The following is a 23,412-nucleotide window of genomic DNA, read 5'->3' as shown; positions in this document are numbered from 1 at the left end:
GCCAAACTCTGCTAACCATGCTCATAACCATTCCTTTGGCAACCATGCTGATAGCAGGTCTTCAGTAAAGCAACGGCGCCATTTTCGCCTGCGTTCTTTTTTGTTGTTTTCCATGGTTTTTATGAACAAATCGTGATATTTTTTGCCTTAATTTTAAAATACGAGCTTCTGGAATCTGCCAGCAATAAGATTATACGAAGCTGAGTCTCTGCTATTCTTTGATGGTTTTTTTAAGCAAATTCAGGATTTGAAGAAGAATGTAAGTGTTTTATTTTTTAATCTGATATGTATTTTTATTTAATAATTCAAACTTCTATTTTAAATTGCTAAAAAATTAAAGTAAGTTTCTTTCCCTATGTTGATAATCTATACCAACTTATGATAAGTACCGATTGTTTGGGAATCTTTCTTTAAAAAAAAAAAAAAAAAAAAAAAAAAAAAAAAGCGCAAAAACCACCAATTAGTATTCAATAAGTAACTTTTACTTTTTCATCTTTAATGATCCCCGGATTGCGCCAAGGGGTTGTGTTAGTACGTTAGTACCTCAAAATCTTTAATATTTCAAAACGAAGGCATTCTACAGATTTGTTTTAACTATGACTATCAATTTTTTCATTCTACTTCATAGATATGCTTTAGAGATTCTGAATGTCCAAATACAGTAAAGCGATCTGTACTGTTAAGTTGTTATTCAGTTCAAATAGTAAAAGTGTATTCGCATTTTGACAAAAATGTTTCCCTGTTAATCTTTACTGTATATTTTATATTTTAGACATATGCCAACACTTGGACAAAATCCTGTCCTTCACTTACCAATACAATTTCGCGGTCCAGCCGAGAAAGGTACATAAGCAAATGGATGGCGACCAATGCAGTTTTCTGGCAAAAATCTATCTGGATCAAAGACTTCAGGATTGGGAAATATTTCAGGATTTCTATGAAGCATGAAAGTCGCTAGCATACAGGTTGTTCCAGCTGGAACAGTATAGCCATCTATAGGAGGAAAAAATAATAAATTACAGAACTTGAAAGGAATATTTATCACATAAAAATTGTTCAGGAAGCCGAAAACTAAAAAATAAATAAAAATATCAGTAAAATTTATATAAAAAATTAAGGAATTAGTGTACGGATTCTCAATCACAAGTGTCACACAAAGAATCCAGAAACCTTTTGAAAATAGACGAGGAATCTGAAGTCACATAATACCATGAATTTGAAGCATTACCATATTGGTAAAAAAAGTTCCGCGATAAGAGGAATATAATATTAATTACAACTTTAAAATATAAAGTCAACTTCGTATTAATGAGGGATAATTTAACCGGATTACAAATCAACTGGATCCTATAAAAATATAACGAAGTCTTTTGAATTGCGAAACGTTGGAAAAATTGCTATCACGATGTATCAGCGTAAAACAAAAATGTCTACCGAAAATTTGACGAGAATACTGACAAAAGATGATGCCAGAGTTATATGGAATCTTATTTCTTCATTTCTAAGGACGCATTATTTTGTATGTGTTTTTGACTTGTTCTGAATATCAATTAAACTTTTATAACCAAACGAACTTATTGTTAAGAATAACTGCTAGGATATAAAAGCAAATTGTTAGAAATATTTTTTGTTAGTTATAAAATAGGCCAATCCTTTTTCGTGCTTTTTTTTAAATGCCCTCAGGTAACCATAATTTTTGGTTAACTGTGGGTGCCGTCCGCAGTAAATTCGAAATTGGTTTTATTTCTCTTTGATTTGAATACAGCATTTCCATAAATAAATAAATATGCCACAAATAAAAAGTACATATCCTAATTAAACCACAAACGTATGTTATTTTTTTTTTGTGCTGGTGCAGTTAAGCATAATCTGCTTTTTGTAACAGTTTTACGCGTACCCCAATGCAGTACATCAATGTACGCCTATGTTACAAGTACACTAAAAAAGCAATCTTGCTCTGGAATTCGATATGGTTATATGTTTCTTTAGAGTGTCCTTTAGGGATCTAATATATATACTAACTCGGGCTTTTCAGACAATAAATGCAAGTTGTTTACAATTTTGCATTTAAATATCTGGAGGGGTGATTAGAAAGCGTCCCCTTTTTTTTTCATTTAGTTTACTCAGTTGTTAATTATTTCTATTTTTCCTGACCTGAACTTACAGCAAGGTCATATGCCTGAATTTTAATTGTTCAGCTATTGATCCCATCTCTTTTCCCCTACCAGCAACCTCTGGAGAGGACATTCGGATGGACAGTATTTTAAGTATTCCCATGCTGCAAAACCATTATATACTTATAAAGATGCAGGTCTTCGGGTTTCAACCCGGAGCTTAAGTTAACGGCAATTATCACCAGGCCAACAAGGCAGCAGTGTGCATAGTTTCGTTTTTTATTATGAAAGTATTCATTTTTTTCCTACCTAGTGGGCTTTTGTCGAATAAAGTACGAATAGTCTTATAATATTGATTTTATTCTGATCATCCCTGCTCGTTATAATGAATGATTATTATAACTCTTTCTTCCTTGCATGATGAAACGAATAGCACGCATTTAAAATTAGGCAAAAAAACAACAACTTTAGATTAGTTAAATTTTCCATTCACATATTTTTTCTTCCACTTAAATGGCATGCAGTTAGTATTTTGATAATTTCTTCAACCGTGAAAGCTTCAAACGAGGAGTTTGGTGCTTAAATATTACTACTATCAGCAAAATTGTAGAAGCAATGTAACTAAAAAAAGTTCTTTTTTATGGGTATCTTTTTTAAGTTCTTTTTTATGGCAAGGAAAATATCTGCATCAGCCAATGTTTACAGTTGATTCAAGGGAGCTATTTCGCTAGAGAATTGGTTTTATCAAAAAGGATAATAAAAGGGAATTATCTCTCTAAAAGTGTCATCGAATCCAACTTAATTAAAGCGTTTGAAATAATAACCCCTTGGAATAAAGACTGCAAAGCTTTAAATTTCTGTCGATTATATTCACCTTTGAGTTTGAATCTACATTAGATGACATTAGAATGTTGCTTTGTGTGTTAATATTAATAACAGTTGCTGAAAATATATGAATGCATACAACAACTAAACAAAACGTATCAGAATGTATGAAAGTAAATTGTGCGTTTTTTAAAGTTAGTGTATTATGCTTAATTAAACGTCAGTTTTTGTTTCTCTCTGGTGGCAGCACTTCAAAAGGCCACAGTTTTAATTCCGGGCAAAGTGTGGGCGTTTCTGACTGTAAAAATCTCTGCACTTTAAATTCTGAATTAAGAGATTTAACTCCTTTTAAGGTCTGAATTAAAAAAAAAATCGAAAGATGGAAAAAGCTTGAAATTTTTAATTTCTGAATCTTGAATCGTTTTCAGGATTCTTGAGATTTAACGGTTCTGATGTTCCATCCCCAGAAATAATGGTTTTCTTTTTATTCCCCAAATAAAGTTCAGGTAACTTTGGTATACGTTCGATGATTTTTTTTAGTATTAAATATTAGATTTTTCATTTCTTTAAAAAAGTAAAACAGTAGAAGTTTATAAACCCGTGATAAACATAAATACAACAAAAGCAAGAGATCAAGATCCATTTATAAGGATTTCACTAGCGTTTTCATTGTTTATCCTAGGATTGATTTATTTAATTATGGCAAAGCCCTCGAAGGCAATCTGCCTAAGTGGGTTGCCATCGTGGAGGTCTTTCTAAGGTAAACTGATTCGTATGCGCGTTACACATGGAGAAATCTACGAAAATATGCATGCAGCTAGCCTGTTCGCCGGGATTTTAATCCTGAACCGAATTACCAGTGTTCAGCGACTTAAACACTCAGTCGCTAGTGGGCCCATTTTCCCTATAGATAACATGAATAGGAGCCAGTTTCTTACAGAAAGTTCTTCATGACAGTTTCGCTTGTAAGGTGTATTTTAATTTTATAACAGTTATTTTAATTTAGTGAACCTTTCCTATCTTACCTCATTTCAACTTGCAACTCCCTACCAGAATGAGTTTTTAGAAATCTGTTGAATGCAAATGAAGAAGAGATAATATTAAAGGAAAGTTCAACTGACTTCGGCAGAGAGAGTTAGGAATCCTGAGTTACGCACGCTTACCTTTGGGCTACGTCTCTCTAAGCTGGTGTGACGCTCGGCCGTATTATTACCTATCTTTTGACAGCATCTCGGCCGTATTATTACCTATCTTTCGTCGGGTAGTTCAGATTACGGGACAACTACGTTAAGATTGTGTTAGCTTCGCCTAAATCTCTTAGTTAGTCGTAGTTAGTTTAGTTAGTTCTTATTTCTTATTTTTGAGTCCAAGCCCAAGTGGAGGCTTTGCTGTACGCCTGAAGAAAGACGCTTTTGGCCTTTGAACTAAACTAGGTTCCTCGATACTTAATCTAACAGAATAAAAATGAGGAACTCTGTACCCTTTCCGTTAGACAGGTTGCTCTAGTGTGCTTTGTTGCAATCAAATAATCTAACCCACAAAAGTGTTCAGCAACTGTTCATAAGTACAATAAAATTTCCATAATCATGTGTGTAATCACAGCTTAAAAACTCATTCTTTTAATTGTGGAACAAAAGATGGACGATGAAAAATATCGCAGCCTTTAAACTTGCCTGGCTCTACTCTTATATGCGCTCTAAGATCACCAAATGTGGCGATATGTGTTCAGCGCTGGTTTTTGGCGCGATTGCGTGTTGTATGGCAACCCTTTTGACATTGAGAACTCTTTTGGCGGAGTGGTTTAAATGCTCGTTTGTTCGTGTCGTGCGTGTTTTGAAATGGCCTATGTTGCAATGGGAGACGTGGTTGCAAGAGGGAGCGCCCAAAGAGGCGTTTTTTAACGTTTTTTGTGCTATCTTTATTTATTAAATATCATGTTCTTCGGACTTAAACCACATGAAATTCAATTTAACAGAAATATCACAAAGTAATTTAAAAATAGTATATGTTTAGAATTACCGATACACAGTCCCGTGCGCTGGAGATTTTTTTTTTTTTTTTGCTATTCCTCGTTTTGAAATCGATGAGTTTGTTAATCAAAAATTTGTTAAAGGTTTTCAAAATATGAAATAAATAATAAAACAATTCCAAATTTGGGCTTCGAGATGCCCATTTTCGAGTGCAGGAATACGTTGTTTAAAATTTGATGTCTTTATAGGTACCGTTGTTTATTTCAGAGTGCGAGAAACATACATACATTCATGCAGATTCTTCATTATTTAAGTTCTTTAAATATAATGCAGGGCTCAAATATTTGGTGGCAACAGTTTGAAAAGTTAACTGCGAGCTCAGCGACAGCGTAAAAATTTTTTAAAAACGCCTTTGAGAGATCGTTAGAATCTAAAACCTCTCAGTTCCTTTTTTAGTTTATACTTTGTTAAACGTGCTTTAGAAATTTGATTAAAAAAGACCTGATGTGAACACTACATGACTTCCTTGTACAGCTTATTAAATTATACACATTTTACTGCACTTCTTTTAAGCTTACTTCCTCGAATTATTCAAATTTAATTAACCGATCCTTCAAAGCAAGTTAAAAATGACATCAAAATCTGTCAATTTTAAAATTAAATATTCCGGTCAGTTTTTGTCGTACGGAAGTCACACTTTCTGTACTTTTATTTTTTTTATAACAAGTATAAAACTTATATATATATATATATTTAAATGGCCGAGCGCTTTAATAGCCATTAGCCTTGCGCCACTGCAGAGACCGAAAGTGGTGACCATTTCATTACCTAAGCACCTAACAGGTGGCTACCGTTACTTTCTATGAAAGGACGGACACATAACCATTATACCGTATAGGCCGCACTTTCCTAACTATAAATAAATGTAGGAATCAGGACACCGCATTAAAACTTAGATTTCAGTATTTTCCCAAAATTAATTTTGGTTTTTAAATTTGACATTACCAAAACATGAATGTTTTCGTTATTTTAAAACACTTGTGTAATTGGGAATATATGACTACAACCCAACGATTATGAAAATAAAACTCAGTAAGCATTTTTTAAGCTGGGTTAAAGAATGAGTGTATACATACTATATATACAGGGTGTATACATATATATACAGGGTGTATACATACTATATATACAGGGTGCTTCAAAACTCTTATGTCAAAAATGTGAAGGCATGTAGAGGGGACCTAAATAAGCAGATTTCGTATAGGAATGTGTGTGCCGTAATGCCGCGCTGAGTGGGTAGAGAGCGCTGATGAGTATGGCGTATAAAAGCGCTGCGCCAGCTGGATCCTTCGTTAACCGGAAGATTCTCTTGAACTCTCAGAAATGCACTTTAACAAGTGTTGTCAGCGGATTACTTACGTTTGTTGAGCAATTCAAGAAAAAGAAGATTGCAGCCGAAAAACTCAAGCTAGCACTGTGCTTAGTTGAACGTCTAGGCGACATGGATGTTTACTTTTCCATCTTCTTATGTAAGATGACTGAACTAGTTAAATCTAGATTCGACACATGGCACCACATTACAGTGACTTTTCATGATGTCTCGCTTTGCTCTGCCTTGTTTGGTTTGTGGCCTCTCCTTCTCCAGCTTCCTCCGATTTATCTAAGATAAAATATGACATGTCAGGAACCACTTATCGTCATGCGCCTTTTAGGCTTCATTCTCACTGAGCGGGCGAAATTACACTTTTGTGTAATAGTTCAGGCGATATGTTTATAAGTTGATTCTTCATTTTCCTCACGGATCTCGAGCAGCATGCATCGTTGCTTGTCGACATGCATTTCATGTATGGTGCTGCACAAGGAAATGTATTAGCTGCTCAAAGAATGTACAGGGAACGATTCTACAGGTAGGTCTTACTTGAACTTTTGGTCGATGTTCCTCGAGCTGTTCGCAGTTGAATGTGGTTCCAGCGCAGTGGAGCCCCAGCTCACTTCAGCCGAAACGTGGGGAATCACTTGGACGCTGTTTACGGTCAGCACTGGATAGGACGGGGAGGGCCAGTGCCCTGGCCAACTGCGTTCTTCTGATTTATTCTTCTTGGATTTCTTCTTTTGGGGTCATACTAAAGGCCTCGTATACAGGAATCCCGTCTCATCTGCAGAAGTTCTTGTTGTTCGCTTCTCCTTTGCTGCTGGACATGTGCTCGACACACCTGACATCTTTTCTAATGTACGCCGATCCATGCGTCGCTGCTGTGAATATTGTGTCGCTGTTAGTGACCGCGTTTTCGAGCACCTATTGTAAACTGTTAATATTTTTTTCTTTTTCTTTTTCTTTACTTGTTTTTTTCAGTTTCCTGTTATTCATACGCTTTACCTGTTAGCGCTTTAATGCGGCATTATCGCACACACATTGCTATACGAAACATGCTTATTCAGATTCCCTCTGCCTACCTTTACATTTTTAACATATAGTTATATAACTGTATATATACATATACAGTTATATAACATATATACAGTTATATATATAACTGTATATATGTATATATATATATACGCATATATACGTTTGGTACTGCAGATTGCAATAAAAAAGGGAGGTGCACAACTAGATGTCCGATATATAAAATTTCAACGTTTTACGTCTAATCGTTTTTGAGGTATGCGAGATGCATACGTACATGAGTACGTACAGACGTCACGAAAAATAGTTTTTGAATCCACATGAAATGCTTTTTACAATCCGTTAAGGAAAAAAGAGTCCTTTATTCACTTCATACATACTGACGCCAAGCCAAAAAAAAAAAAAAAAAAAAAAAAAAGAAAACGCGTGAATTGATACTGAAAGGGTGGGTCAAAATGGATGTTTCTATTGAAATATGATACCTGAAATTTTTCTCGATTACAATACTTCATTTAAATCGTACAAGAACGTAAAAGTATTCTGGCCTATCAGCTGCTTTCAGATTGAATATTGACTTGCGTGTGATTTGAGTTTGAGATCACTGGAGTAGATGAAACAGCATGGGGGGGCAGGAAAGATTCAGCATAAATAATGACTCTATCAAAATAAACTTTACAATTAGGACATCAGGTTAAATTTTTAGAGCATTAGAAGCTTTGAAGTGTCACTAACTGATTGGCAATTTAATGAGTGTATCAAAATTTATTACAGCTTCTCCTTCTCAAATTCGATATTTCACAAATGTAGTTCGATTTAAGCAAATATTTACACTATATCTGTGACTATATGTAACTATTCTGATATATTTAGCTTTAGAAAAAAATAGGTATATTTGGAAATAACTTTAGTACTTGAAAAATGTGCCAGAAAATTCAAATGAAAGCTTGTGCCATGTAAGAATTTTTTTGTGAGTTATAAGGTATAAATTGTAACGAACTCTAGAAATTGATTTAAATTACATTTCGAAATATATTTAGGATGCAAAATTTTGACTTAAAATGACTTAGGAAATTTAGTGAAATCCACGTATTCCTATTTAATTAATTTTCCTGCAATTCAGCTTTTTGTTTGCGTTTAATTAGTTCTGTGAATTTAAACTTTAATATCCCCCGATTCATTCTTCTTATTCTCAATTAATCAGATTCCAAATGCGAGAAAATGATTTACATTTTCTCTCAGCTGAAAACGAAGATTGTTTCGTCTTGGTTAGACAAACATTAACTTAAAAGCAGAAATGATAGTGTCTAATAATTACAAAAGTTGCATACTGTTGATCCGCCACGGGGAAAGATTTATTCGCTTCGGTTAATAAGGAATTCGTTTAAACGTTAAGTGTATTAATCAGAGAAATTTCATTATTAAGTTCGCAAAAGTGTTAGAGTATGTGATGCATTTAATGTGTGTATCTACAGAATTTTATAATTCACTTCCTCTTCACTTAATTATTAGAAATCCTTAACAGCTGAAAATGTGCAATCCGAAAATTTTGATTACAGCCCAAAATCTTAAAAATGAATTTGATATTTAAATTTAAACACAAATTTAAATATAAAATAATGCATATAGAACAACCATACGAGTATGTCACTTCTCCTTTTAAATAAAAATATCGTTTGCAGTTTCAACTTTTAAAACTAAATTCTATTTTTATCATTCAATAATATTAAAACTAGATTCAAAATAAGTTCAAGCACTGAAATTCATTTGTGAATTTTTATGAAAGCAGAAATGCTAAAAATAGTACAATAATGGAAAACTATGTTAATATTTGAACTATATGTATGTATTATTAGAAAAGGTTTCCATATATCATTTCCAAGGAACAGAAATTTAATTAAAGCCATGGATTATTGGAATAAATTTAGTTAATATTTTAAGTATACGTTATTTAAATTTCTATTGTAGTATATATTTTTTAAAAAACTGTAGATATAATATTTTGAACTGTAAAAATTCTAAAATGTAAAATTAAAAAGGTACTGAAAAGGTAGCTGCTGTCATTGACCGTAGATTAATTGACTTGTCAAGGGGAACAAACCAATCCACTGTCAATTAGCAATTACCAAATTAAATGAGAGTGCTTCGTCTTCATATGTATATATATATATATATGTGCAACAGAAGGATAGATAATGCGATAACATTCAAGATGAAAACTCAGCTCAGAATGATTTAGTTTCAGCTCAAGTTTGCCCCTATTGGTTAGTGTTAATTTTTATTCCCAAATTTAAAATCATCATGAGCTGAAGCTTTATGTAATAGCCTGCGTCTTTAGTGTTTTGCAGGATTCACATGGCAGGGATTTCGTTTTAAATGACTCAGTTTATAGAGGTTTATTATAAGCAGTCACTATTTTTAGAATAGAAGAAAAAAGTAACCTAATTAAAGTGAAGAACCAAGGAAATATTTCAAATTAAAATTTCAGTTTACATATTTTGTATCTAATATATACATAATACACACAGAGAGAGAAAGCAATGCATATGCTGAATTTAATTACCCAAAACAATTCTTAATCATAATGGTCACGTTTTTAATAGCAAAGCAAAATGTTCACAAAAAGCAAAGACGCTTTACAATCGAACTTAAAAGTGTTAAAAACCTACTTCATTTTTGACACTTGTGGTATAAAGTAACTCATTGAAAAATAGTGTTATTAAGTTCAGATAAAAGTAAATTTAAATGTCATAAGCAAAGGATATGAAGGCAGTTTCTGCAATGATATGAGTGCTTTCGTTTAGAACTTTCGAACTGGAACAGACTCGTACTATGTTACCTATGGGAAAAACAATGAACAATTTTCGTGGAGTCAGCCCATTCGTTGAATCGGAGTTTGTTACCAATATTCAGTGATCCTATCCATTCGTATACTGGTGAGCATATTTTGTTGATGAGCAAAGTACGTTTTGACGATAAACGGAGAAAGTTACATATTGATAAGTGGCAACAGTATATTTTTCTTGAGAATAGATTTTATCGCTAATTGTAAACAGTAACAGTTATTAAAAGGGGTATTAAATAAAAGCTCATCCTACTGCATTCACTGGCTTTGCCCCTTAGCATTTGTAAAGTATGATTCAGAAGTTTTAATTTATTCACGAAATCTTAAATTTATTCTCTGAATTCAGGAAATGGACTAATGAAGGACTTATTCAGGAAGGGGCTGATTCAGGAAGTGGACTGTTTCAGGAAGTTCATTATAAGAATATCCACCTCTTAGAATTTCTAAGATTGTCATTCTTTGCAAATGCGATTCAAGGTCGTTAATACAGCTTTCAAAATTTTAAACTAATTCATTCATTATCCTCTGCCATGTGAATGTGAAACAGAAAATTACCGCCCTTGGAGCTAAAGGGGATATTGATATATACAGCAGAGAACTGGACATTTTTCATTTTTTAAAAAGCGTGAAACTGTTGCAAATGTCGGATGTTATTTTTTTTCTCCTTGTGGCTCACTTGCAATAGTATGGACACTGAAGACTTCTTGGTTTCTTTTATATTTTTTGTTATAGGTCTTTACCGATTGCTCTACCAGATGCTAACTATTGCTAGAGCAGGATATAGGAAACTCCGATCACATTATTTTTTACATGTTTAGAGCAATGTACCTCAACAAACCAACCAACTACAACCAAATTCAAATCTGGATCATGGCTACTGCTATAAACTCGGTAGCATAAAGGCAAATCGCAATCCTTTTTTAAGCAAAAGGCCAATTATTAATGTGTAAGCTAAGGACTACAGCATTTTACATGTAGAGTTATTAGGTTATTTTTTAAATGAGCAATAAATACATGAACGAGTACATGAAAAATGAGCAATGCCCTTACCGCGACTCGAACCTGGAATTCTCGAATACGTGACAAGTGTGCTAACCGGTACACCACGAAGGCATGCTGGAAGGAGGGAGAAAATACATTATATACTCCCCCTTTTAAAGGGCGACTGGGAATTAGAGGACCAATCGCCAAATCCTGGTGGGGAAGAATCATCATTCACCACTTTGTTTAAGTTGTTTAAGTTCGGGCGCAACTGTAGAATCATTGAATTTTTTGAAGTAGGAAACACAAAAAATGAGCAATGCTCTTCCCGGGACTTGAACCAGAACCTCTCGAATATGCGTCGAGTGTGCTAACCGTTACACCACGAAGGCATGCTGGAAAGAGGAAGAAAATACACATGTTGTTTTGCTATTACATCCTCGCTTTTCTATTATATTCTGCTCTCATTACAAAAGATATGGCTCTCGGACCGGTAAAATTTACGAAAATATTTGACATTCTTCCCCCCCCCCCAAAAAAAAACAATTACAAGGTATTCAAGAATTACAAAGTAAGTTAATTGTATAATTCTTATTATCATTTGCCCACAATAATATTAAAATCTAAAGATAAGTAAATATTTTAATTATTATATATAAGTATAAATAAGTATAATCACCATATATAAATAAATAAACCTTTGAGAAAAATCACAGAAAATTATAAAAAATAATCACAAAATCATTGCATATGAAAAAGGTGGGCCAGCAACGGTCCGTTGGACAAGCGGTTGAGAATTCCTTATCTATCATCCTGAAGCACCACCTGTCAACCTCTTCATGTCACTTTTCCTTTGCTCAAGTGGCAACAGCTGAAATAATCGGAATTCACAATAATAACTGAATTCGGTTGAAAAACTTCCTCCCCATTTGCTTAAATTCTGTTTTCTTGTTTTAATAAAATTATTTAAAGAAGTTTGTTCTGTTTATTACACTAATAATACAGTTGCCATTATTCAACGGACTTTAAGGAATAATAAGCATATATCCACTGAAAACTGTATCGTTTAATATGAGTACTCTTTACTTGTAAATACACGTTCATGGCACTAAGATAGGTCACCTATTGATAATAAACGTAAATTAAACAAACAACAACAGACAGGCTGAGAAAACCTGAGCTAATGCGTTGCGCAGTATGCATGATAACATACACAGTTGCCAAATTTTCATATTTTTCTTTGTAAACGACGGTAAATATATTGTTATAATACTTCTGAATTTGGAAGGAGTGGCGAATAGTGTCTGCGGACCTGCGATTGAGAAACACTGTTCTAGAGTAATTCTGTATATCATTTCTACTAAACTTTGCAACACTACTAGAATTTGAAAAGTACAGGGTGATCAAAAAGTTAGTATAAATTTGAAAACTTAATAAATCACGGAATATTGTAGATAGAGAGGTAAAAATTGACACACATACTTAGAATGACATGGGGTTTTATTAGAAAAGCAATAATTAGCATAACAAATTAAGACAAAGCAAAGATGATGTTCTTTACAGGAAATGCTCAATATGTTCACCATCATTCCTCAACAAGTCCTGTAGTCGAGGAATAATGTTGTGAACAGCACTGTAAAGCATGTCCGGAGTTAAGGTGAGGCATTGGCGTCAGATGTTGTCTTTCAGAATCCCTAGAGATGTCGGTCGATCACGATACACTTGCGACTTCAGGTAACCCCAAAGCCAATAATCGCACGGACTGAGGTCTGGGGACCTGGGAGGCCAAGCATGGCGAACGTGGCGGCTGAGCACACGATCATCACCAAACGACGCGCGCAACAAATCTTTCACGCGTCTAGCAATATGGGGTGGAGCGCCATCCTGCATAAAATCATACATTTTTTAAACTTTTTTTTTGGTTCTAATAAAACCTCATGTCATTCTAAGTATGTGTGTCAATTTTTACCTCTCTATCTACATTATTCCGTGATTTATTAAGTTTTCAAATTTATACTGACTTTTTGATCACCCGGTATTTATAGTATCATCAAGGACTTAGTTTGCTCTTGTAAAGCATTTACTTAAGACTGGCTATGAATATCATTTGGAGTTTAGGCGCGTGCCCAATGCTTGCGGTTTGGCAGACAGTAATAAATTTTTGCTACGGTGACAATAAACCTACACCAGAAAACCATATAACCTACACCATAAAACATGTCGGTGGTGACAGGTCTTTATCGAGTACAGATATTTCCTGTTTTATATTAAGCAATATAGAGCAAGGCATTTTACTTTACTCGTATAACGAGTAACAGTATAACGTGTGAAAATATTATATTGAAGCAATTAATCGTAATATAGTAGGGACCGTTAAAAATTTTATATCGGAGCAGATTATGGGCAGAACGTATAACGGCATCACCGGGACCTGCCGACTATTAGCCAGACGTGTTTTCGATTACATTTCAGAGACAGACAGCAAAGAGAAGAAAAATGCATTTATGTCCAAATCGTATGGGATTGTCGATTTTCAAGCAGTTAAATTGTAGAACATTGAGGAGAAGGTTTAAGTAAGTCAATAGAGCATTTGTTGAAAAAGAGTGGTAGAGAAATGGTTTTTATGTCTACACTGTCATTGCGTGTTTTAGCTTTAATACTTAACAATGAGCCTTTTCTAGGACTAATCTCAAGCCAAACTTACTGAACTTGCTGAACTTTTATTTAATTCGTTAAACACGAATTAAATAAAATATATTTTGCTTTGCTAGTTGTAATTAATTTTGTTCAATGTGAGAGGATAAAAAATATGAGGTTTGCATGGTAAATGTAATTCTCTAGCACTCGTAAATTTATGCAATCTGAGCTTTGTTCAAGAGTGGTGGTGGTTGTAGTATTCTGTAGTGGTGGTACTAAAGGTTCTCAATTTTTGTTTAGATGATACGCGTTAGTCAAAAGGTTGAGAAACGCTGGTCTCGATTATATGTGAGATATGTATGTATTCTGAGATACTTGCTCGTGGTATTTATTAATATCTTTTGCAAAATTTCAGTGCAACGATATATGTTTGATTGTAGACCATATTTTGTTTAAAAGTTAATAATTTTAGAATAATGAAATAATTCAATTTTTATTTGGTAAATTAAGTAAAATTGAGAAGTTTATAAAATGTATAAATGATGAAATTAACTACGTTTTCATATTTATGATTCGAAAACCGTTCAGCTGAGTTACATTTCCGAACATAACTTGCAATTTGAAAAACTTTTTAACACTATTCAGGGGCTAAACCTCTAATTAATTTTAATGTTACATACTCTTCTCGTATTTTACAATGATTCATCTGATCTCTTTTACACTTTTTAAGTGATCCACAATAAATTTCAGTCATTTTCCGAAAAAAAAAAAAAGAAAGAAAGGGGAGGAGGGAAAGAACAAATTAGCTCATTTTACACTAGACTCCATTTGATATTTATTCAAAATTTATGATTTAGGGGTAGTTTGGTAACAGTCACGTTTTATATATTTTATATCATATTTAATCTAGTGGTTATTCATACATGAAATTTGTGAAGCAAATTATCCTTTTTACACTAAGACAGAGATATATTTTCGTAATCTTCCACATAACAAAAATATTAATAACTGTTACTTTAGCGGTTCACAAAATATTGTCTTACCGATCAAGTTAGATTATTTAAATAATGGAAATGCACACAAGTGCTATCTGCTACTGTTATTAATGATACTGTTATTACTCTCATACTGTTACTGCATTTTTACTTCCTTGTATGAAATAAAGGAAGTATTGTAATCACGAAAAATTGCGGGTATCATATTTCAACGAAAATATCCATTTTGACCGCTATCGAATCAGTTTAACGATGTTTTTGCGTGACACCTGTAAGTACAGAGTAAAGGACTCTTTTTTTTTTATTCCCAAACGGAATTCTAAAACTGATTTAAAATGCGTTCAGAAGAAATTTTTTGCGTGGCGTCTGTACGTACGTAGGTATGTATATATCTCGCATAACTCAAAAACGAGTAGCCCCAGAACGTTAAAATTGTGTTTACGGAGCGTCTGTAACATGTAGCTGTGCAACTCTCTTTTTGGTTGCAAGCGGCAGCAACAAAAGGATGAATATATATATATATATATATATATAAGATAAAAAATTTATGAATCAAAATTATAGTTTAAACTAACGGTAAAACATTAATTCTTCCTCTCTATTCTAAAATTGTAATAACTTCTCTGCATTGCGTCATTTCTAGATCACATCTGTTATTTTTTAAACACTGAGAAAACAAATTTGACGATTCACTTCTTTCACATTACAGTAAGACAACGCTTAACGCGGGGGATACGTTCCATCAAAGTAGAGCGTAATGCGAAACAGCGCTAAACGAGGCTATCTTTACATGTAAATATTGGGGTTAGGGGAAGATGGCTAGGAAATTGGTTAGGTATTAAATTTTAAAAGTATGTTTTTTTAATAAAAATAAAACCAAACATTTATTTCTTAAAGCCCAAATTAATACCACATTATTATTTCTTGCAAAAATAAAAACAAAATATAAATAACAAAACGAATATTCTTAAAAAAAACAAATAAAATTCTCAGTCAGTCATATTTAGTTAGCCTTGCGCGTTTTCAGTGTTCTGCCTTTTTGTGACAAAAGCATCTAATGTTGTTTGCCTTTTTCTTTTGCGTTGTTCTCTTAAAAGTTCTTCATAAACGGATAGAGCATCTCTAACACCACGCCTTACTTTTGAGCTCCTGTCAAAATTCGGATCATTTTCAATGAATTGATCCATTATTTCGGTTATGGTAGACAAACTCCTTTTTACAAACGCCATCGAAAGTTCTTTTTGCTCTTCTTCTGAATCACTGCTGTCAACATTTTTGTTTTCTTCTTGTTCAGTTAATTCCTTGAGCTCATCATTAGAAAGACTAGCCGCTGCTTCTTGAATTATTTCTTCGACATCTTCCACATTTACTCCTTCAAAATATGTCTGTACAATACTGCACCAAACAAGAAATACAAGTACACTCTTTCGGATATGTATTTGAAACCTATCGCTGCATAATATTTTGGGGAATCCCCGTATGCTGAGAGCGATTTCGTGGAATCCCCGGGTTGAAATAAAAGAGCGCTAAACCGAAACAGCGCTAAACGAAACAGCGTTAAGCGGGGTCTTACTGTATCTTAGATTTATAACAAAACGATGATTTGAAGAGTTGAACTAAATTTTCCATTGAGGTTTCAGACTGCAGGAAACTATCCTGTCGACTTAATTGTCATAATAAAAGCAAAGGAAAAGATGGAAAACTGTAGATGCGTGATTAGACCCATATTGAAGAAGATTTTGACTGCGTAGTATGCTGGTAATGCTAACTTGGTAATATCTAAAGAACCTAGCAGTCGAGGCAGTTTTAATTCCATTTTTATTTGCAACTGATATTTGTGGCCACAATCACTTGGCACTCTTGTCGTGCCTTTCCACAGAAGATTTACATCTTTGATATTGTTGAGATAGAAAGCAAGCCAGCGAATTTACATCTTAGCAAAGTAGAGAGCAAAGCTGAAGTGCGTAGTTATAAAAGATGGAAGCACGCGAAGAGAAAAGTTTTGGTTTACAATGGCAGTTTCAGTTCCCAATTATTACGTCATCACAGCTGCAGAGTGATCTAGAAATGACGCAATGCAGAGAAGTTATTACGATTTTAGAATAGAGAGGAATAATTAATGTTTTACCGTTAGTTTAAACTATAATTTTAATTCATATATTTTTTATCTTACATGGAACTGAAACTGCCATTGTAAACCAAAACTTTTCTCTTCGCGTGCTTCCATCTTTTATAACTACGCACTTCAGCTTTCCTCTCTACTTTGCTAAGATGTAAATTCGCTGGCTTGCTTTCTATCTCAACAATATCAAAGATGTAAATGATGTGATTCTGTGGAAAGGCAGACTAGAGTGCCAAGTGATTGTGGCCACAAATATCAAGTTGCAAATAAAAATGGAAATAAAATTGCCTCGACTGCCAAGTTCTTTAGATATTACCAAGTTAGCATTACTAGCATACTACGCAGTCAAAATCTTCTTCAATATGGATCTAATCACGCATCTACAGTGTTCCGTCTTTTCCTTTGCTTTTATTATGACATATATATATATATATATATATATATATATATATATACTCATCCTTTTAAAAATGGTTGAATTATGTTGTTCGTATCCTCCGGTTAAGGTTCTTATGCCTTTATTTAAGCTGCATGCTATAGTTGTAGAATTATAAGCATTTTTAAAGTTGTTTAAATGCGGCTAAGCCTAATTTTTCTTTAACATAGCAGAAATATTGTTTTGGATTTGAAACTTTGCAGTATAGTAAACTAAGTCTTTCTGCACCTTCAGTGTCTTTTTGCAGAGTGGGATCAAAAGGAAACTTTTAGTTTTATGTACCGAAAAATCTGCCTTCTTGCCTGCTGCCCGAATTGCTTGTTTTAGCGTATAAACTATAATTTTAATTGTAAAAATTGTTTTTTCAATTGTTTCAATTTGGTATATTATGTTTTTCTACATCTTTCAATTATTAACGAAATTATTTTGACCTTTTATGTATTTTTGCCTTCCCGCGAAGTGAGAACTGAATTAATTGAATGAGAAATGTATCTCTAATGAAATTTGAGGAAATGCGTTTAAATGAAAAGCAGAAAGCAATGCGTATAATTTAATATTCCGTACAAGGAAGTCATGTGGCGTACACATCAGCTTTTTTCTTTAACAGTTCACGAAGTACTATAATGATTCATATACTATTATGACATTGTTACTTTAATAATTCTTATGCTATTATTTTCGCGTCATAAGAATTCACAAGCTGTTATTATTAAAACTGTTATTTTAATAGTTAAGATATTGCTTCTAATCTGAGAAATTATATCTTATTTCATACAGTGTTGTTATTAGTAGTTTACATATATATAGTAGCTATTTATAATTTATATTTGTTGTTATTTTTGTATATATAATGTTGTTATTATTGTTCATGATTTAATATATTATGTTGTTTCATATTATTTATTGTATTTTAGTGTATTTTGTTAGTTTGCTTGATTTAGCGTTATTTCTTTATTATTTTATCACTAATTGTTATTCGTTTCGTAATTACCAAAACTCTGAAGCTCTTATTAAATGTATTACTTACATTTACGACTGGCAAGTTATTATAAAATTATAGATCTTCTTTGATGACTTACCAACAACAACATCTTCTTCAAGTTCTCTGCCAATGACCGGAAGAGAAGGATATAGACGCTGACTTTCCTGAAATAATTAGAATATCTGGTGACATAAATGAGATAAAATTCATCATGTTATAATTTGGTGAAAAAGATAATGCCTTCAGAGTATTTCAAAAAAATCACTGGCAGATAAAAGTTATTAATCATAACAAACTTATGCCATACAACTATTGATGACCAGATTTTATAAACAACGTTTACCTAAAAGTTATAATGTAAAATATTCCACGAGTATTTGGCATGTTCAAGTAATTTAGAAGAGACGATCATTCAAGGCAACCGCCTTAGGAGATGACTTATCTTCACGCTTTAATTGGGAGTTTTTACTTATTTATTTTACATCATGTCTACATTTGCAAAACTGTACCTTGCGAGGAACTTACTTTCAGAACGCATTCGAGGTACTTCATTTCTCTCACATCTTCTACAGTAACTGGACGTTGGTCATCGTTTCCAAATATCACGTCCAGCTCTTCATGTATAGCTTCTTGGATATCCGGACGTAATCCTATGTTATATAGCGCCCAGCTGATGCCCATAGCAGTTGTATCGTGTCCCTAAATGTGAACATAAAAGAAATATCCATTATATGAGTAGAAAATCCAAAATTCAGATCATATAATTTAAAAGCATTTCAACTAAATCTGGAGGCTCACATTAATATGAACAGAAGATAACCTGTTTTTAAGGTATGCTTCAGTAGTATTCTGTTTCCTAGAAAATTAAGAGGTTTCGTGACGGCAATTATAAAAAGAAAAGTTCGAATTTATTTTCTGGATTTTTCGAGGCTAATATCAATTCAGGGGTGTTAATGATTCCCATTTCGCCGAGAGGTTCTGGATTTTCGATTGTACTCCGCTTTCAATTCGATGTAGGACATTTACCTATTTCCTGCTAAGCTTCATGATTTTGGGGTACTTAGCTTTTTGTCTGGATGTCATCGTAGTTTTGGTTTAATAACCATTTTGGATGTCATCGTAGTTTTGGTTTAATAACCAAAACTACGATGTCTGTTGTTTAAAATTGTTTGTTTCTTCTCTGCAACAGCTATGAAATATAACCAAGGCCGTTTCTTCAATGGAACATTATGGCGCGCCAGCGTTATGCATAAATGCAGAAGTTGCTGAAACGTTGATATTCAAGTTCTCCAACAAGCAAGGCATGCTACTGTGATTCGTCTCTAACTACAACAAGATGACTGATTAAGTAATTGTAATATTTCTATGTAGCATTTTGTGCGTTTTGAATTTACAATGCATGAATGTACTTGAAGGATTTAAACTTAAAACGGTAACATGTAAAAATGAGTAGCCCATAATCAGCAGAATAATGTATAAAACTGCTGCTACTCATTATCAATAATTGCAATTTGTATTTTGTAATTTTTCACCATTTTGTATGACATAATTAAGTGTAATTGTAAAACTTATTTATAAAAACAGGTAATACGCCAAACACGTGTAGCCCATAATCTGTACAAATTGTTAATACTCTTAACAGGAGTTTACATGTGTATGTGTTTGTGTATATGTAATGGTAAGTTAAGTATATGTAATGTATCCTTGCAGCATCATGTATGATTTGAATACATAATGCATAAGCGTACTTGTAGGATTTAAATTTCAAACAGTAATATGTACAAAGTGAATAGCTCTTAATTTGCAGAATAATGTATTAATTGTTATAACTCATTTTCAATGTCTGCATATTTGTATTTTGTAATATATATCTAAACAACATGACATATATAAGTGCAATTGTAAGGTTTATATTTAAAAGGTAATTTGTCAAATACGAGTAGCCGCACAAATTGTTACTACTATTAACCAAAATTTGCATATGTACGTTATTGTAATAGACCTACTGTTTGGCGGATAACCAGGTATTTTTAATGTCATGATTCTATAATCTTATTGTGATCAACTATGTAATTGTATGTTAACCTATGTAAAGATTCTGCCTTTGTTTGGCACTGTACTTTTTATTCCTGGAAACAAATTAACACTGGACCCGGCATTTTGGCTTAGAGTATTCCTCGGGAGCACTTTGGTCGGCTGGACTGCTACCCGGATGAATAGAGTGCTGGGTCTGGGCGTCTGGTGCGAGTCTCATGTGTGGCTTTATTCTGGCCTTGCTCTGGATATTGGAGGACGTGGCGCTAAACGAATGAACCATAACGGTAAAGGGATGGTGCCCAAGTCCCCCGTTCCTAATCCTAATCACAACTACAACAAAATAGAAAGCTGTTCTTTGTGTTTCTTTTGTCATTAAAAGGTGTGCGTTTCATACAGAACTCCTTTAAGAAATTGTGAGTTAAACATTCATGACACTAGTTAAATAAAAGGTTTTTTTCATTGATCTAAATGACTCATTGATCTAAATGTCTCATTGATGTAAATGACTTTTCTTGTATTATTTTTTTAAGGAGATATGATACAAATTTATAATGTATACCTTTCATCACTGATCGCTTTCATCACTTTTCGATTTCGGTCTGTAAAACAGCGATTTTCTTAAACACTTTCGTTATTATTCTTTGAATATATCAATATTCAAAGATATTATTTTTTCAATATATTTTATCGTTTAAAAATTAATTTTGTTACTAAGAAAATTCTTCTGATACATTTAAAAAATTTCCGATTTTGTTGTTTGGTATCTTAAAACCGTAAGATATTTTAAGAAAATTTTCAAAGCAGAATTATAGGAGCGATTTATCATGACAGACTTTTCAATATTTGTCCAGCATCTAAGATACGTTTTTTACTATATTGCAATTTTACTACATTAATAGTCTTAATGTGTTAAAATGTTGCCATGTTCTTACGTAAATTCGCACATTCTTTAAACATGTTAAATTTAGAAGTTAGGGTAATTTATAACGAATTCACTATCAGGATAAAAATAGTAAAGCGCAACTGAAATCAAAGCATGGACATCCCCCTGATCTGCACAATGATTAATATAGAACTTATCCTTTGCAAATATGGATCACTATTCCAATTTTTGACTAAAACTAACTGTCCTGAGTACGATATCTTAGAGTCTCATTTTTCTTCTTCTTTGTTTATTTGTTAAACTGAATTCCATAAAGTACTATGGACATATGGCGAGTTTACTTGCCAGGTGGACCGGACTGCGCCCTATAGTACTCTAGTGCTATTTCCAACCTATATGACATATTACCAAGTTGCTAAAGGATATTCAAACCGAACCATTTTCTAAATTGCAAATGGCCATTTTCTAAATTTAGAAGATAATCATAGATATTCATTTCTCATTTTGTAGAAACATTAAGTGTTTCGGAGAAAATTTTCTTGAAAAATAAATCTGCCATAATTTGAACATGAGTATTGGAATTAATACCAAGGTAAATGCATCACTAAAGCACATCGAAAAGATGTATTAGACTTCCCCCATCGCAGTTTAAGTGCAAATAGGGGGCAGAGATGACCAGTCAATTATTTCAAGTTAGTCAATTACTCAACCGAAAATAGTTCTTCCCCTGAGAATTCGGAAGTCTTTGCAACGGTATTAGTATTTTTGGGGTGTAGCTTCTTCGAAATTTCCATGTGCGTTTGCGTGAAGTCGAAGCCGAATTTTTAGTATACCTTATTGATATGCTGACTATTATTCTTCAGGAATACACCAAACAAATTTATCTAATTCGTTATCCCCGTTTCCCATAGCTAAAAGGAGACGAAAACTCTAATGGAATAGTTTGTTCAATCCAAGTTAAGAGCGAAAAACTATCCAGCATGTTTCTGTTCATATACCATTGTGAGAATAAAGTGTTTTGGGAGAAAGCTTTCTTGAAAACTGATTTGCCATTGATAGTAAAACTGAACCCAGTTCTACAGATTATGGAATGATATGATCATCACAACACCAGAAATACAAAGAGTTATGTCTCACATTTTTGACAATCTCCGATTCGGAACCAAATCTTCAGATGGCAGCTGTTTCTGGTAACCGCAGTATCGAGCAGCCATGAAAGGATTTAAATTCTAAACTTAAACTAAATAGAGAATGTGGTTGAATACTTAGGTTTAACTGCTTAGATATGAAATAATAATTACACTCATTCTTCTTAAAAACGAACGCCTTTCCAGTATAATGAAATTTTATTCCAATATAATGAAATAAAATTGCATTATATTAGAGATGAAAGGTTATACAATGAATAATAATAATTAAAAAAAAGGAGAAGTTCATTTCGGGGTTTTAAGATTATTAAATCCTTTGCAAATTCCCTTTGAACTTCTTGGCCATTTCCGAATGCAGAATTCAGTTTAATTGAGAGAGATGCAGACGATTTCGAAAGTACAGTAACTGATAAAATTTACTCAAATGACTATTTAAAAGTAAATCAGAAAACATTCGTTTTTGAAAAGCTTTTGTAAATATCCGAACAATAAAAATTAGAAATCATTATTTAAGAGTTGCAAATTAGTAATGCAAGCAGTTGTAAATTAAAGTTGTTTGACTGTGGCACTAAAATCTTGTTTGGACCACAAGTCTTATTCACGGTGATTTTAATAATATTCGAAAGCAGATGCACTGAGCCACGTTTGTACAAGAGAATATAACACTGGAAGAATATAAAAAACAGTAAATTAAATTCTTGTAACTCTTTTTTTTTTTTTTTTTTTTTTTTTTTGGTCAATTAAAAAAAAGTGTAGTTATTCTTCGAGCCAAAGAGCGAAAGAATATTTCCAACCATTTCTTGAATTTAGGATTATCTGCCGAGGATGAAAGAATGAAAGGTATTTGGTAAACTTTAGTTTTGAATTAAAGAAAAATTCGTTTAAGAAGCTTATGACTGTCTTTTTGATTGCAACTTTATGTAGGATTACGTTGAAAATACCGAGGTCTTCTATAAGATTTTATTTTATTTATTTAATTTAATATTGATTGTTTCATTGAAAGTATTTCTTTTATTTTTATTGCAACTAAATA

General features: G+C 33.0%; 1 protein-coding gene across 1 annotated transcript in view; it reads right to left on the bottom strand.

Annotated features, from left to right (window-relative positions):
- LOC118194682 (cytochrome P450 4c3-like) overlaps window positions 1-23,412 on the bottom strand; it is a 105,501-nt gene that overhangs the window by 10,943 nt on the left and 71,146 nt on the right. The window contains exons 8-10 of the mRNA XM_035365855.2: window positions 18,837-19,010; window positions 18,409-18,475; window positions 814-993 (exon numbers count right to left, since the gene is read on the bottom strand). Of these exons, the coding sequence (XP_035221746.1) occupies window positions 814-993; window positions 18,409-18,475; window positions 18,837-19,010 (421 nt within the window). The remainder of the gene's footprint in view (window positions 1-813; window positions 994-18,408; window positions 18,476-18,836; window positions 19,011-23,412) is intronic.

Source organism: Stegodyphus dumicola, chromosome 8 (genome assembly GCF_044657685.1).
Source record: "Stegodyphus dumicola isolate Sdum_Otavi_A_Nest chromosome 8, ASM4465768v1".
In the NCBI taxonomy this organism is placed as follows: Eukaryota; Metazoa; Arthropoda; class Arachnida; order Araneae; family Eresidae; genus Stegodyphus; species Stegodyphus dumicola.
The sequence above is the reverse complement of the archived record's forward strand: the minus strand, read 5'-3'. Positions and strand labels throughout refer to the sequence as shown.